At 57.2% G+C, this 16,638-nt stretch overlaps 1 protein-coding gene across 2 annotated transcripts in view; it reads left to right on the forward strand.

Annotated features, from left to right (window-relative positions):
* STX8 (syntaxin 8) overlaps nucleotides 1-16,513 on the forward strand; it is a 250,803-nt gene extending 234,290 nt beyond the window's left edge. The window contains exons 8-9 of one of the 2 annotated variants that reach the window (XR_006815990.1): nucleotides 12,114-16,210; nucleotides 16,319-16,513. Coding sequence is in view for 1 of the 2 variants with exons in the window: in XM_045986153.1 (XP_045842109.1) it covers nucleotides 12,114-12,181 (68 nt within the window). In the remaining variant the exon portion in view is untranslated. Of the gene's footprint in view, nucleotides 1-12,113 lie in introns of both variants that reach the window. The other variant, XM_045986153.1, reaches the window with a different exon arrangement.
* The last annotated feature ends 125 nt before the right edge of the window (nucleotides 16,514-16,638 follow it).

A 16,638-nucleotide genomic window follows, 5' to 3' on the forward strand; every position in this document is an offset into this window, starting at 1 on the left:
CTGACCTTACCTGTCACTCGCGTTCACCGGTGGCCCTTCCCTGATGCCCCGTAGGAAGGCACACTCATCTGACCCACAGCGCGTTTCCAGATCCCACTGCGGGATGGCCGGATTCTGGAGAGTATTAGTTAGCGCTCCCTCCCGCCTTTCCCCCTAGAGCCGGAGGGAGGGGATCCGTGCCTCTGAGCCGCCAGGCCAGCTTTCACCTCTCAGTAGCACTTTGCACCTCTGAGTACACGATGTCATTTTCTAATTTTGGGTTTTGTCTTCACCCGCCGTACCTTCCCAGCAGTCAGGCACAGGCAGGTGCACACATGCGTGTGAGCACACACAGGCGTAAATAGACGCTCAGTGAGGGCAGGGATTTTAAAATGTCTTCTTGTTCACTGCCCTATCCCCAGTGACTAGAACAGTGCCTGGCACTCTATAGATCGGTCGACTGATGTTTGTTAAATAGATCGAAATCCAGGAGTGCCTGGGTGGCTCTTTTGGGCGTCTGCCTTCAGCTCGGGTCATGATCAGGTCCTAGGATCGAGCCCCGCATCGGGCTCCCTGCTCGGTGGAGAGTCTGCTTCCCCCTCTCCCTCTGGCCTTCCCCCCTGCTCATGCTCTCTCTTTCTCTCTCAAGAAAATAAATAAGATCTTTGTAAAAATTCAATCAAAATCTGTTGTAGAGAAGTAGAATCTGGAGGCTCTGGGTATTGTTTTCACCTTCCTGACCACCCAAGAGTGGGAGCCTTCTGTTGTCTTGTCGATCAAACATTTACCGAGCCCATCAGCCTGTCACGCACGTGATGAAGATAGAGTGCCTAGCACCGCTCACGGGGACAGACGTGGCTCTCGTTAGGAGCGCAGTGGTGGCCGGAACGGTGTGCGTCCACAGCGTGGATCTGCTTGACCCACACCCTCCACGGGCCCGTCCACGGTGCGCTCTGGGGCAGGAGGGGTCCCCAAGGGAAAGGCTCCAAGCAACTCGCTCACCCCATCCAAGGGGTTCTTGTTCGCCTCGTTGACAGGAGGGGGGGCTCTTCTGCCCCGACCTCTGCTCCCAGTACCTCTTGCCCCAGAACCCCCGCGCGTCTCCTGTTCGCTTTGTCTCTTCAGGACAGCACCGATGGCGTTACCCTGAGATCGTCTGTGACGTCACTGGAGGCGTGACTGCGAGAGTGTCTGAGAAGGCCACTTGCTGGCGAGCTATTTCCTTGCATCGCCCTTCCACGTTCCCAAATAATTAGAGATGAATAATTTTGCTGATGATCTCTTTCCTGAAAGGTCCCAGTTAGCAGTCAGAGGAAAAGGGGCGCCTGGGGGGGCTCAGTGGGTTAAGCCTCTGCCTTAAGCCCAGGTCATAATTTCAAGGTCCTGGGATCGAGCCCCGCATCGAGCTCTCTGCTCAGCCGGGAACCTGCTTCCCCCTCTTTCTCTGCCTGCCTCTGCCTACTTGTGATCTCTCTCTCTCTTGCGGTCAAATAAATAAAATCTTTTAAAAAAAAAAAAAAGGTCAGAGGAAAGGGCTCTGGCTCGTGTAGGTTAAAGAACGTGTCGTTTGTTTGAACGCTGTCAGGTGACTCACGAGATTCTAAGAGGTAACTGAGCCAGAAAGAGTGGGAAGCACCGCCCAGCCGGGGACCTCCGGGCCCATTTTGTCAGCCACCCGTCCACGGTGTCACCATTGTGGCGACTGAGCCCCAACTCTGCTCGGTCCAAGCTTTGCGGTTCCCTGAGAGGAGAGCCCGGGGGGCCTCACGTGGCTGTCCCCACTCCTCCCAGGGGGATGTTCTCCTGAGGTTTGGAACTCAGAGCCTCAGTTCAAATATACCACTCAGTGCACTTCCACACCTCGGTCACATGATTTACTTAAAAAAAAAAAAAATCAGAGGGCCCAGCATCTGCTATATTAAAAAAAGTAGCCTCTTGACGGCCGTAGCTCCGTGCCTGGCCTTTCTATACCTGACTTAGAACTTGGGCCGCAGCCCCCTCCGGTCGCCCGGCCCGGTCTCCCTAATTGATGCCAGGTGACGTCTCCCAGCGCAAACAGCACAAACGGAGGGGTTCGTGATGCTGAATCCGTAGCCCGGGTAGAGCCATCCAGAAATCTTTTGACACTTAGTGAAGAGGGAATTGTCAAAACAAGATATCCATAACAGAGTTCCTGACTGAAATTCAAAGGCACTTGAATTTCTGCCACATTCCAGACAGCCTCGATTTCCCGGGGGACCCCGCAGCACAGTGAGGGGCTATCTCTTAGCCAGTAGTGATGCGCCCGAGAGCGGGCATTAAATTATTGACCTGACGACTCAAGAGAGGCGGCTTTTGATGGCTGATGGGAGGGGTCGTCTCTCTACAGCGGAGTTCTGCTGTTGGATCGTGATTTGCGGGACCCAATGGACATCGGGGGAGCGAACTGAGTAATGCTTTCGGGACACAGATGGGGCCGAAGAACTCGTCGGCACCTTCTGTGCAGGGAGCAGCGGGACGAGCGGAATTTGTGCATACTCTCTGAGGAGCGCTGTCATCGGCCGAGTGTTCTTGTTTTGTTTTGTGGAGGTGGGCAGGGGGTGAGGCTGACTTTCTGCCCCTCTCCTGAGACCTGGGGCCCACGCAGAGCCCCACACGTCTTTGCACCCATCGAACCTGACCCACAGAAGGTTCTGGTGCGGGGAAATCTTGCTCTCTTGACCACACCCTTACCTGTGGTCAGATCTGCCCAGGGTCGGCCGCCCATCAGAACAGCCCGACCCACAGGTCTGACCCCTTGGTTGCGACATGATGTGCCCTGGATGGTGACATGCGCTGTCTTGTCGCAAGCAAACGTCAGGTGTTGGCCTCACAGGGGCCTCGTGGCTGTGACAGAGAACCGTGATGCCCAGTGAGGCAGAGGTCTGGTCCCTGGAGCCGGGAGCCCGGAACCCGCCTTCCTCTAGGCCTGCATCCAGCTCCTCCTGGCTATGGTAGTCTTAATTCCTTTCAGTTTCCTGTTCCGAGGCAAGTCCCTCTCTCGCCCCATCCCCCACCCCTGTCAGGCCACCTTCCCCATTCCCGCTTCCTGCCGGGGCTGCTCCGTCTCTCTGGCCCCCAGATGTCTCCCCACACCATCCTCCTTCCCGACGGTCTCCGGCCTTCTCTCCAGAATGACGTTCTTCCAGGTTCTCTGTGGACGCGGCGCAGTGCCTCTTGTCCGCATTGAGATGGGGTGGCAGCCTGGGGACCAGGGAGACGGACTGTCCCCAGATGGGGCCTGGAACTTCAGAGGGCAGGGTAAGGAAGGTGCCCCTCTCCCCTCCCCTCGTCACCCCAACACAGATCCGGGACAGACCCCCTCATGGGAGTCCGGGCTTGCCCCTTCCAGAGCCGCTCCGGACAAGAGCACAGTACCTTCAGGAAGCTCGTCTTTCCCAAGGAGCCAGGGTTTGGTCACGAGGGTTTGGTCACGTGGGCTCAGGGTGCTGTCCTGGGGCTGTGATCCTGTGCAAAGGCGGAGACAGACACTCAGGGTGACATGAATGCCAAGGCAACGTTAAGATCTGTTTCATCTAAATTTTCTTGGTTTTCGATCAGAACCAAAGCGCAGGCTAATTCCAGGTCAGTCCTTTGCCTTCTCGTGTGTTTCTCTGAGTCTGTCGCTTAGCATCACAGACACGGCCTCCCACGGTCGCCGGGGTTGGGTCCCCTGGTGAGCCCGGTCCCTGGCCAGGCCCAGCCCCACGGGGCTCCCTCCCAGGGAGGCCCGTGGCCTTCCTGGGGCTCCCGTCAGGGCAGGGCAGGGCTGACCTCTGAGCCCCCACTTCCTCAACCTGCAAAGCAGGGGGAGAACTGTTGCTTTGCCCGCCGCGCTGACTCCTGGCGGGAACAGCACGGGACCCGGGCATGGCACGTTCTGAGCCCACGTACGCCTAGCAGCGTGACAGCTGCCTTTCCTCTGTGTTCCTTCCGTTCTTGCCACGCTGCCGTTACTCGTGATGCCTTGTGCCGGCACCGCTGGGGTGCCCAGTGTCCCCCACCGCCCGCAGGGCCGATGGGTTTCCAGGGCCCGGCACGGCTTCGGAGTCAGGCTTTCTGCGGGCCTTCTAGGTTCCCCTTGGGTTTGGTTTGTATGTCTCTAAGTCCTCGGGCCTTCGGTCCTGCCCCCGCTCTGACCTGGACACCCATCATCACGACCCAGCTGTGGCTGGAACGGGACTCCATGTCTGCACGGAATGCCACCCAGGTGTCCCCTCTGGTTCTGCTCCTCTCCCTTCTCTGCGGGGATGAATGGCATCTGGGCTCTGTCGTCAGGCGGTGAGCCTGGCTCTCTCCGGGACGTTGTGCCGCAGGTGCTGCTCAGAGGCCCCCTGCTCGGGCGGCGGGTCCGGGCGCAGGAATGATCAGTGTTATCGCTCTGCCGGTAAAGGGCTGCCGGATTCGCCCAGGGAGCCTCCCGCACCTCATCTTGCTGAGTCCTCCCCACGCACCTAGGAAGTCGGTATTCGGGGCTTTCACAGAGGGTGAACTGAGTGTGGAGATGGGGCCTCCCCGACTCCCCGGGCCGGCACCGCTGCCCCCACACCAGACCGCACCATCCCTGTTGCCGCAGATCGTCCGGCCTAACGGAAGGAATATTAACATCTAACGCAGGCATTGAAGGGTGGAGGGGGCTTAAGGACCTCGGCCTGAGTGTCTCTGGCTCCAGGGGCAGTGAGCTGCCGGCCTAGAGGAAGCGGCGTCCATGGAGGGTTCCAGGCTGTGTCCCTGCAGAGGATGACAGGGGGGCGGAGGGCAGAAGCAGAAGGGAGAGGGGGACGGGAGGTCTGTTGAGGGGACGGAGCCCACCAGAGCTGCCCAGGAGGGTTCACCCTCCAAAGGAGAGAAGAAACCCCGGGGATGTGTTGAGTGCCAGGTGAGAACAGAACCAGAGTCAGAACAGAAGACGACTTATGCTCAGGTTCTTAATGGAAGCGCTGTTTGCGGAACTGCAGCGGGAAAGCAGAGCGGCAGGGGAGGGGAGCGGCTGTCCGTGCCCGTCTCCTGGGCCCGCTGAGCTCCAGGCTGTGGGCAAGAAGGCTGTTGGGGAGCCCACCCCGTGCCGCCTCGCACCCAGCTCCCGCGTGGGGTCCCAGGGGCACCCGCCGTTCTGTGCCCTCCATCCGACGCTCAGAATGTAAATATGTTCACCTTCTCTGCTGGGTGTCTACTCTTTTCTCAGCTTATTTGCCCAGTAATGGGATTAAAGGGAACATTTACATGAACTTTAGAAAACAAATATTCCAGTTTTGTCTTTTCTCTGGCTCCTTCTCCACCTCAGCTCAGGAGTCTGCTGCAAGAAATCTGTTTGATCAGGGAGAACCCACTGCTTAATGCATAAGCAAATGTCACCTGTCAACAGGCGCCCCTGGGGAAAAACCCAGCCAGCCGTGGGGGTCTTTCCTAGATGTCTGGGCTGGAGCGCTGGAGGCTGTTGTCATGGGAGAGGTGATCGCAGGAGCGAACGGTGTAGGGACAGTCGCAAGCAGCCAGTGCTGCTCTCCTGTGATCAGATCAGGAGACTTCAGATAACACAGCCCTTTGCATGCCCCTCCCTGCTACCCCGCACCCCTGCTCTCCCACCGTGCTTAGCCCTGCATCCCTACAGCTGAGCGCCGAGGGGGAAGTGGTCTGTGCTGTCTGCTCTCACTCTCCCAAGAAGACAGTCCATGTTCCTCCTCCTCCTCCTCCCCTTCTTCCTCTCCTGCTCCTTTTCCTCCCCTTCCCTCCTCCCCCTGCTCCTCCTCCTCCCCTTCCTTCTTTTTCTACCACTTCTCCCTCATCCTCCTCTCCTTTTTCCTCCCCTTCCTCTTCCTCCCCATTCCCTTCTTCCTCCTCTTCCTCCGTCTCTTCTTCCTCCTTGTCTCCTCCTCCCCCTCCCTTTCCCTTCTGTTCTCCCCTTCCCCTCCCTCCTCATCCTTCTCTTCCGTCTCTCCCTCCTCCCCTCTCTCCTCTCCCCTCCTCCTCCCCCCTCCCCCTCTCCTTCCCCTCCCTCTGCCTCCCCTCCCTCCTCCTCAAGCACCAAGAGCCGTGACCTCCCTCACCCAGGGCAGATGCGTTGGCAGCACAGTGCCCGTTACTTTGCAGGTTTCCAGTGTTTCACTGGAAAAAATTCGGGCCATGAATCCCGATGAACACTCTTCAGAAAACACAGCACCGTTCTGCAGAGAACTGCGTTTCATGTGCCTTCCCAGGCTGAAAGGAGTTGGTTTTCCCGCATCTTTCTTTAATTGGCACGAGCTGGACTTGTAAATATTGTAAGTGGTTGAGTAATCCCCATCTGGTAGACTGACCAAAGGAAATGGCCATTTTTTTTCCACGACTGGGCCTCCGGCGCCCGTGCCTGGCCCTGAGAGGGGCACCCGGGTGTGGGACGGGCAGCGCGGCACACGGGAGCGCGCGGGGTTCGGCAGGAGGGGTGCCATGGTCATGGTCGGGAGCCTCGCCAGGTGTTTCTGTGCCCGGGGTGGGGGCAGAGAGCCTTCATTGTTCAGAAGTTGGCAGGTTCCCAGAAGTTCAGCTGTCTTTCCTCGTTCTGAAATGTCACACATCTCCGTAGCTGGGGCACAGGGGAGCAGACCCCCTGAGGTTTACGCTCCACTCTGAGGCAAAAGAAGGAAGTCCTCTCTCTCTCTCTCTCTCTCTCTCTCTCTCTCTCTCCCCTCCCCCCCAACACATGACTGAATACTATTCCCTCCCGCCACATGGTCTCCTGCTGCGACCTCTAGGCCGCAGTCACTTTCCTGTGTCTCCAGGGCTGGAGGCTGTTCCCTGCCTCTGTCTTGAAGGAAAGGCAAATCGCCTTCTGTGTGGTGGCGACTTGTGTTAATGATTCTTTATCTCTGGCGCTTTTGCTGGAGTGGGAGAGGAAGTACGTCTGGGGTTCAGGGCAGGGGAGGGCACGGGTGAAACCAGGCCACCATCCGATCCTTGTGCCCGCGCAGTACACCTGCCGATCCACTCTGGTCTCTGAAAGTTCCTGCCATACAGACTGCAAAGGAGGGAAGGAGGAAGGAGAAAGAGAAGAGAAAACCGAGTCAAGCTCTGTATCCCTGTTTTCGAGTCCCAGCGAGCCTGGGGCCCCCGCCCCTGAGAAGCCCCACTTTGTGTCAGGGGCCGGGATCCCCTCTGCACCGGCCACGCAGGTGCAGAGAAAGGGGACGAGGTGGAGCTGGGGGGGGGGGGGGTCCCACCTGGATTCCGGGGCTGGCTCCCGCACCCACAGGCGCTTGCACACACACGTGTGCACGTATTCTGTGCACGGCGCGGCTCAGCCCTCCCTGGCTTCAGAACGAGGTTGGTCACTCTTCCCGAAACATCCTCCGGAGAAGAGAGACTCCATTCAAGGAAGGTGCCAGAGCCATGGCCTGGCTCCAAGAAGGCCAGACTCTTAAAGAGAAAGCGTTGCCGTGTGGGAAGGTCTGTGAACACCTGCTCTCTGACCAGGAGCATCCCAAAGGCTGCGCTGGCCTCGGCTTGTCACTGTCACTTGCCGTCTCCAGAGGACTTCCTCACTTGACGTCCGTGCACACCCATTTAGCGAAACCTGCTGAAATGTCACGGCCAGAGGGCCCCCGTTTGCTCCAAAAGGCTTGAAAATATAAAAAACGTACCTGTCACTCACCTTTAGAGCCCTGCCCATCACCGGCCGGGAGCCAGTTGAGCCCCTGACATCGAGGTGCTCGCTCTCTGCGTTTCCGGCTGTCGCGGGTGTCGGGGTGCCTGTGTCACCTCTCCTGTGGCACGTGTTGTGCGACTCAGCAGTGTCTGAGATAGAGTCGTTGCCGCCTTACGGAGGAATTGCTGTATTAGGAGTGATCTTAGGAGGCCCACGTGCCCGGCTGCTAAACCGTCGCATCGAAGGACCCCCAGCCCAGAAGCTTCTGTCCGGCCTCCTGGCGTCTGTGCAGTGTCTCTCGATCGGCGCCTTTGGAATCTTCTCTCCCTTGGGCTTCCTTGACGCACATTCTCAGTTTCTCTCTCTGTGTCGGCTGTTCCCGCTTTGCCTTTCTTATTGGTTCTTCTCGTCCTTTCCCGATAGTCGATACATTGATTCATTTGTATGTATATTTTTTTAAAAAAAGGGTCTGGGGACGGGGCTGGACCGGCGCAGCCCCTGTGTTGGACCCTCGGGGGCCCGTGGTGGAGACAGACTGTGTCCGAGGACCTGAATCATGACTGAAGAAGGGGGCACTGTGGGGCCGTGGGAGGGACAGCCCCAGCACAGTTCATGGGACACCGGGAGGAGGTCCTCGAGGAAGTGACATTGACCCGGGGTTCTGGGGGAGGAGTAGGGAACACGTGAGCCAAGAGGGGCAGGAAGAAGCGTCACACTGGCCATTGAGGAAACTGAAGGGTGGATGTCTGGAGCCGGCGCAGAGAATGGCTGCCAGGGTAGCCGGACGCAGAGCATGCGAGGCCCCCCGTAAAGAGTTTGGGTTTCTGCTGAGGCCTCTGAGAGTTGCAAGGCACCAGGAACCTGATCTGGTTCACGCTCCAGCTCAGCTGCAGGGAAGGGATTGGGCAGAGCGGGCGGCAGGTGGGCCAAGGTGGGAGGCAGCAGGAGCCACCGGAGCCTGGAGGCCCCTTCCCTGTGATCGCGTATGAGCTCAAACCCGGCGCGTGGTTTCTTCTTCTCAGCCAGTCTCTGTCCTCCGTCTCCTCTCTCCGTCTCTTGTTCTGCTGCGCTTGTCACCACCCACTGTGACACTCAGGAATGTCAGTGTCAGCCTCGCCATCAGCCACCCCAGCCCCTCCAGTCTAGGACCCCTGCTGCTGCACAACCAGCCTCTGGGCCCCAGGGTCCCCCCGGCTCCAATCCTGCCTGAGCAGACGTAACTGAACACCATGCCTTGTCTCCCATCTTTTCTCAGCACCCAGGCCTCCCCCTTATCTTTGGGGTTACCCTGCACTCCGGAGTGCTAGCAGGTGCCCCCCAGTGCTCCTCAGTCCTTCTGTGTCCTCCAGTTCCGTGCTGGGTCCCTGATCCTAAGCAGGACCATCTCTCAGCCCAGCCAGAGGGAGCTTTTGGTCAACATGAAGATAATTTCTGGAGGCAGAAATAAAGGAAGAGGAGATTTGTTCTTCTGGCTCTGGCCAGAACGCTGAGATAGCGTTCACCCATGCACACTCGTGCATCTTACTACACACGTCCCGAAACGCGAGATAAAATATCACAGCCCGTCCCTCAAATGCTGATGCAGAGCCGAATTGACAAGGAAGAGAGGAAATCCCCAGAGGAGAGAAATGGGAGAGAGAGCTGGAAACCAGAGCCTGTGTGGAGGAACCGAGGCTGCAGCTGGGTCGTTATCGGCCCCGTGATGGAGAGCAGGGATCCGCAGACTTCTGCAAAAGACCGGATAGTAAAGAGTTCAGGCTTTGCAGACCACAGACGGTGCGTCACAGCTTCTCTTTGTCTTCTTTGACAGCCCTTAAAAAATATACAAACCATTCTTGGCTCGGGGGTTGTACGAAAACAGACCAGCAGTCAGGGGGGCCACAGTTTGCTGACTCCTGATGGAGAGGCTTGGGTTAGTGTCTGTGCAAAGTTGGGGAGAATTCGTAGGTCCCGAGAGGGGATACTTGCAAAAGAGCAGATCATCAGAGAAAAGGGGGGTATTAGGAAAAAAATCATCCACTTGTCACGGAGATGACAAGGAAGCCTGCTATATATTTTTATGTGCCTTCTTAATATTCGACATTGTGCCCATGTTGTGCTTTACAACAGTTGAGATTAAAGAGCATGCCACTTGGGGTGCCTGGGTGGCTCAGTTGCTTGAGCATCCAAGTCTTGGTTTTGGCTCAATTCATGATCTCAGGGTCCATGAGATGGAGCCCAGAGTCAGGCTCCGCCCTCAGCGGGGAGTCTGCTTGGGATTCTCTCCCTCTTCCCCTCCCCTGTCTCTCTCCAAAATAAATAAATAAATGTTTATTTTAAATTTTTAAAAAAGATTTATTTATTTGAGACCGAGAGAGAGCACACAAGCGGGGAGGAGGGTCAGAGGGAGCGGGAGAAGCAGACTCCCCAGTGAGCAGGGATCCTGACGCAGGACTAGATCCCGGGATCCTCAGGATCATGACCTAGCCAAAGGCGGATGCGTAACCAGCTGAGCCGCCCAGGCACCCAATAAATAAATCTTTAAAAGGTAAAATAAAATGCTCACTACTTGAACTACATTGAATCCTGGAAGTCTGTGGAGGGCATGTAGGGCATCTATGAATTGGGTGGGAAAACTGAGATACAGCCTTTTCTTCAGTTAAGAATGCAGGCAGTGAACCATGTTGTTGTCTGGTGGCTTTGTCACCTGTAAAAATCGTAGGTATTTTCACATCAAAATATGCTGTATGATTATCTCAAATTTTTAAAAATATATATTGGATAAGCATGTTCCATTGTGACCGGAAATTGTAAAGCACATTTCTGAGTAATTGTTGGGCCAAAGAAGAAATTGCTGAAAAATCTAAATTACATAGAACTTAGAAACTAACAACAGTGAAATTATTTTCGACCAAAAATTGTAGACGGGGGCAGCCGCCTGCCTCAGTGGATGGAACGTGCAACTCTTGATCTCAGGGTCGTGAGTTCGAGCCCCATGTTGGGTGTTAGAGATTACTTGAAAATAAAATCTTAAAACAAAAAGTTGTAGGTGTAGAGGGACAATATTTAGAAGAAAGATGGAAAATGAATGAGCTTGCAGTTCAAAGAACAGTAGAGTGAATCCAAAGACTCCTATGAGTTGTAGGATTAAGGAATACAGATGCAGAAATTAAAACAGGAAATGAGGGGGACATGACCGACAGCATCAGAACCCGTTCTTGGAAGAGATGATCAAAAGAGGCACCTTGAGGCAGCACTAATCAGGAAAAAGAATACCCAGATATGCCACGTTAGAGACAAAAAGAAGAGCACAGGTACAGCCTAGTGTTCTAAGAGAGCGTAATGAACGGTTTTACACCAGTGTTTTTGAACACTCAGAAAAAGTGGGCAGTTTCCCAGAAAAATCTAACTTAACAAAACCGAGTCCAGAAGAAGGGAGAGCGGAACTCCCAGTATGGGAAGCTGTCCGAGGGTAGGGTGAGTGTTGAGGACACCCTGAGTGACTGACCATTCACCCATTTATTCAACAAATGGGCATTGAGTCTGCTCCAGCTGCCATCGTGGAGGCTAGGGGTGCAGCCGCTGGTGACATAATCCCACCTCCATACCTTCCATCACTTCTGTCCAGTGGAAAGTTCATCGATTGTCTCTGTCCGACATGGTAGCCATTGGCCGCATGGGACCCTTGAACACTTGAGATATGGTTAGTGGAACCGAGAAACTGAGCTCTCTACTATATTTGATTTTAATTCATTGAAATGTAAGGAACCCCGTGTGGCCAGTGGGTATCTAGTTAATAAGATCCATAATGTGCTGGGGGGGCTTCCTGTAAGAGCATCACGAGTTGAACTCCTGGGACCGGCCTTTCTGGAAACAGCTTCTCCGTCCGGGGACCACAGAACCACCCAATCCTACACATTTGAGTCACCTGTTACTTCCTGGACACGTTCACTTGCTTTATCTCATGGGCTCCTTGCTTCCCTCTGGGGGCTTCAGTAACTCAAGAGACCCTTGAGAGAACAAATGTTTATCCAGTACTGACTTTGCAGGAATTCCTCCATTGGATATCTATTCCCTAAGATTTTAATTTTTGGGGAGAGCAAGAAAGCACGAATGGTGGGGAGGAGGAGAGGGAGAAGCAGGCTCCTTGCTAAGCAGGGAGCCTGACCCTTGAGGGACCTTGGGCTGGCTCAAGTCCCCCAGATCATGACCTGAACTGAAGGCAGACACTTAACCCACTGAGCCACCCAGGCGGCCCTCCATTGGACGCTTTGCCAATGTGTGACCCAAGCATCTTGGGTTCAAGACAGCAAAGCCATGTAGCCAGTGGAGACAATGGATTCTAAATTTAACCTTTCCCTGCAGACCCTAAAGCCCTCTGCTTTCTCAGTGTTTCATCAGGGCAAGCCGAAAGCAGAGCCGCATTCCCCCATCCCCCGCGAAGGTAGGTCACAGGCTGTGGCATGCCCTTCCAGCATGAATCACCGAAGCTGTCTCTCGTGCTTGTCTTTTCCAGGCATGATCATGGTGATTTTGCTACTGCTGGTGGCGATCGTGGTCGTGGCCGTCTGGCCCACCAACTAGTGGCAGTAAGGGGCGCACCAGCTGTGATGCCTGCCAGCGCCGCAGAGAAGCCCAGCACCCAGGTGGTACCTGACCCCGCTCTCAATAAACGCCCCCAAAGCTCTCAACTGCGGCTGCGCATTGCGTCAATGGGCTCGTAGCGGGGAGGCTCCAGCGCAGCGGGCCCCGTGCGACCCGTTCGCTTCCGGCGCTGGTCGTTTGGGTGCCAGGCCCAAGTGACCGTGCCCCATGGCTGCGGGGGGTTCCGGCCCCCCGCAGTGTGCTAGGCGTCCGTCTGCTTGGGGAAGTCGTGTGCCCGCGAGGGAGACGGTGAGTGAACGGCCGCGGCGCCGCGGGGAGGGGGAGCGCGTGTCTGCGCACCTGTCGCACACCCCCCGCCCAAGTCCGCGCTCCCGGGTTTGCTGCCCTGACGCGGCGACATTTGCGGGCTCTACTTTGGGAACTGCTTTCAGACCCAGCAGCAGCCCCCGCTGCTTTCCTCAGTGACGGCTCTGAGCCCCCAGACCAGGTCTGGGGAATAGGGTAGAGGTGAGGAGGCGTGGGACGTTATCGGGCTGGAAGGCACCCGGTAGGGTCCAGAGGTGTGACTTGACGTCAGGAGGGCAGGGCCTTACTTCGGCTCCTCCGCGGGCTGCGAGCACCCCATGTGTGTGAGCGGAGGGCGCTGCTTGTGCGCGTGCGCGCCAGTGCCAGGGCCTAGCGCTGCGGTGGGCGTCCTGAGGACCCCCGGCCCGCGGGAGCTTCGGGGAGTTCCGGGTTGAAAGATGCCCTCTGTTCTGGGTGACAGGAGAGCAGGGTGGCCAGCTGGCCGGGCTCTTGCTCTCCCTGGCGGAGGGGGAGAGAATTAGGGTTGGCGATGGGGCCTTCCCTAAGCCCGAGGTTTCACTGAGGATAAAAGAGAGAGTGGGCCCGTGGAAGGGGAACCCCGGGGTCTCCTGCCCTCTGAGGGCACAGCGGGACCCTCCGTGGGCAGAGATGGACACAGGGAGAGTCAAAGCACCGCCCAGCGTGGCATGTCCTCCTCCAGGAGACCAAAGATGGCGTGTGTAGGAGAACCTGAGTCCAGAGGCCTAGCCCTTGGTCAGAGGCTTGATAAGCCATACGTCGTGCAGAAAGGGGGGTGACCCTCCTCCCGGCAGTTCTTCTCCGGTAGTATGGGCTCACTTAAGCTCCTGCTGGCCCCCACTCTACCTAAGTGGTCCCCCTTGCCCCTGGTGTGTGCAAGCAACCGTGACATGCCTGCCTGTCCTCCGAGAGGCGTCCAGCCCTGGACCTGGCCTGCGTGGTCCCTGCACCCTGCCCAGTGACAGCGGGAACCGACGGGATAGTGCTGCGCCCCCAGCCACCTAGACCCAAACGGCCTGGGTCCATCCCGGTCGTGGGTGTCTTGCCCCTGCTGCCTATCCCTCGGGGGACCGGTCTTCTCACTGCAGACCCTGAGCCAGGGGGACAGCCCTGGGGACAGCCACGGCAGGCTCTGACAGAAGAGAGGGGGACTCTGGGAGCCTTCACAGCGGCTGTGGGATGTTCTGTCCAGAAGTGAACCCATTTCCTCTGCTCACAGCTCATTGACCCGGTGAGGGTCCCAGGACGTGGCCAGAAGGCAGAGAGCCCGAGCTAGGTGGGGCACAACCCCCGGGACAGCCACACCCCAGCCATCTACGTGACCACTGACCCAAGACGAAACCCATCGGGTCAGATGGTCTCTGATCGGAGCCCCAGGATTCTACTGTGCACTCTTGGACCCTACTCCCTGCTGACCTGGGGGGGGCAGTGCACACACCAGAGCGAGGCTAGGCCTTGGGGAGCGGCGGCCACGGTGAACAGGAGCCACGCTGTCAGGGACCTGGACTGGGACACTGAGATGAGAAACCGAAGCGGGCTTGGCTCGACGTGGGTGTGTTCTCGAAGGAGAGAGGCCGCGCGGACAGGGGCCAAGGGCTCGCGGACAGTAAGGCGCCCCCGGATGCGTGTTCCTTGTCGGGAAGGGGGGAGGCAGGTGGTTGCTAATGGATCACCCAAAGGACGATCAAGAATCCGCAGAGCCGGCCTTCCAGCCTCGTCGTGCGAAACCCCGAATCCGCATAAACAGCGTCTCCGTGGAGCCCCCCCCCCAACTTGGGGCTCATGGGAGGCAGCACTGAAGGTCTGTTTGACTTTCTCACCTCCTCTTGACTTGCTCAGCACGGAGCCCCGGCAACTTGTGGGGCGTCTTTGAACTAGAGCCACGGCGTCCTGGCTCAGTCACACGGAAAGGCCTTTTCAAGCCAAACACTGAGCCGATGTCTGCACACAGCGGCTTCTGTTCTTTTGACAGAGTGGGCTCCGGGCCCGGCCCCAGCGCTGCTAGCTGGGTGCCCTGGACAAGTGACTTCACTTCTCTGGACCCGCAGGCAGGGGAGGCGGCGAAATGCCGTCTGGTTGGGCCGTGAGGGCCCGCCACCTGAGCCCCAGGGTGGTGCCTTGCAGGAAGGATCCCCCTCCTCTTCGCGTCCTGGGGGCTAAGTTTCCCACGGGAAACACCCACCTCTCCAAAGCGAAGGGCACCTGGCTGGGATGTGCCCTGTTTGGGGATCTGTTGTGTCGCGACCCACCCCGGAGTTAACGTGGCTGATGTTAACAGGGGCATTTTCCAGCTGATTTGGAAAGTGAACCCATTAAGGCCTGGTCTCCCCACCCCCAAGCCCCAGAGGGGTTTCAGGGACCCGAAGTGCTCTGCATCAGCCGTGTGAGCAGTTAGGACCTCACCCTAAGCACAGAGAAGAGAGGCAACATAGGGCCTTTTTCTGTGACGATAAACCGTATTAAAATAACAGCCTAAGTATTGTTTAACTTACCTGACTGTGAATGATAAGCATTTAAAGGCTGGATACCATATAAAGAAGTCCAGATACCTGCTTACGACTGGTACTTACGTTCTGTTGGAATTTCATTATTATTAATAACTGTAAAGCTTGGTCTTCGTCAGCCCCAGGACGCTGTGCTCCTTTCAGGGTCCGCGGGGCCCCAGCAGAGTCCTGTCCGTCCACGGGGCTGCTGGGGAATTCCCACAGGCCCCTCTGCTTCTAGAGCGGCTGCTCGTGGAGACCAGCCAGCCGGCCTGCGGCTGCGTCCTTCCCCCTGGTCCACCAGGCCAGCCCCAGCCTCTTAGATCCCTTACTCCCCACGTCTTCAGCTTCGGGGTTACCCTGAGACCTCCGTGCTCAGACCACGGATCTCCCTTTACCTATTGGATTTTCCAGCCTAGCCCCGCTTAAGTTAAATGGGGGTATTTCTCCCCAAATGGCTTCGTCCAGTTTCAGACTTCCTCCCAACCACATGCCAATCACAAGCATTTACCCCTTCCCAGCAGTGAGCTCATCTGCCCATATACCGTTTGTCTCCCTGGCTCTGTCCATCCTTGCCTCCCCATTTCTCTTGGCACGTGCCTTCTCTGTCTTTATTTAGTCTTAAGAGAGCGCGGAAAGAGATGTCTGTTCAACAGACGTCTGTTATTTGAAACCCAGGGCGTCTCTGCCACGAGCAGGCAGTCCCGGCACCCCGACTCCAGAGGAGGGGCAGCTTCACAAAGGCGAGGGCCTCACCTCCCAGAAAGTCATGCAGACCCCGGGACGTGTCCCCAGCCCTGAGGGTCTGGGCTTTGAACCCGGAGTCTCGGATAGAGCTGCTCAGCTTCCTTGGGCACCAGCAGCCATCTCCGTGGATTTGTCGGCCCTCCCGGGCCCGCACTTAGCAGCATCTGGGACTCCCTTCCTGCACTGACTTTGGCAGGTGGCAGCGTGTCCCCTCCCCAGCGAGAACACAAGGCCGTCGAAGGCGGGTTGTTTTACAGACCATGCTCTCATGTTGTCTCTGACCTACGGGGAGCTGCGTTCTGGCCTGGGGCTGGGGCTGCACGTGGGGCCTGGCTATGGCGGGGCCCCAGAGGAGTCAGTGCCCTCAGCAGAGACAGCATTTTTATGAAGGACCGAAAAAAGCCTCATCCTGAAAATCCTTGAGAACTGGATCCTTGACCCTGGATGACCCAAGGTGAGTGTGTGGCACATTCATTCCGCTTAGCCCTAGTGACTCGGTGGGACTTCAGTCCACAGATCCCCGCCCCCACCCCGGGGCTTCCTCTCTCCTCGGCATGTCCAGGCATGGCCACCCCAGCAGGGGACTCACTCCTGAGCTGATAAGGACACCGGAGATCACGGCTGGCCGGGCTTTCATCCCTGGTTCCGAGAACACAGCCTCCATCTCTCAGAGCCAGACCGCTGCGGCAGCTGGGCCGGCCCTGGTTCTTCCAGAGGAGAAGCTCAAGGCATCTCCGTCACCTCTCCAAGCCTCAAGGTAAGTAAGGGCTTTCCGGGCCTTCCAGGGTCAGCCTAGGCCCGCCACGGAGACCTGTCTTCGAAACAGGTGGGTGCAGAAGTTCCAGCTTTCTGGTGATGATCCCCCCCCCAACCCCCGCTCCG

Source organism: Meles meles, chromosome 18 (genome assembly GCF_922984935.1).
Source record: "Meles meles chromosome 18, mMelMel3.1 paternal haplotype, whole genome shotgun sequence".
Lineage (NCBI taxonomy): Eukaryota > Metazoa > Chordata > Mammalia > Carnivora > Mustelidae > Meles > Meles meles.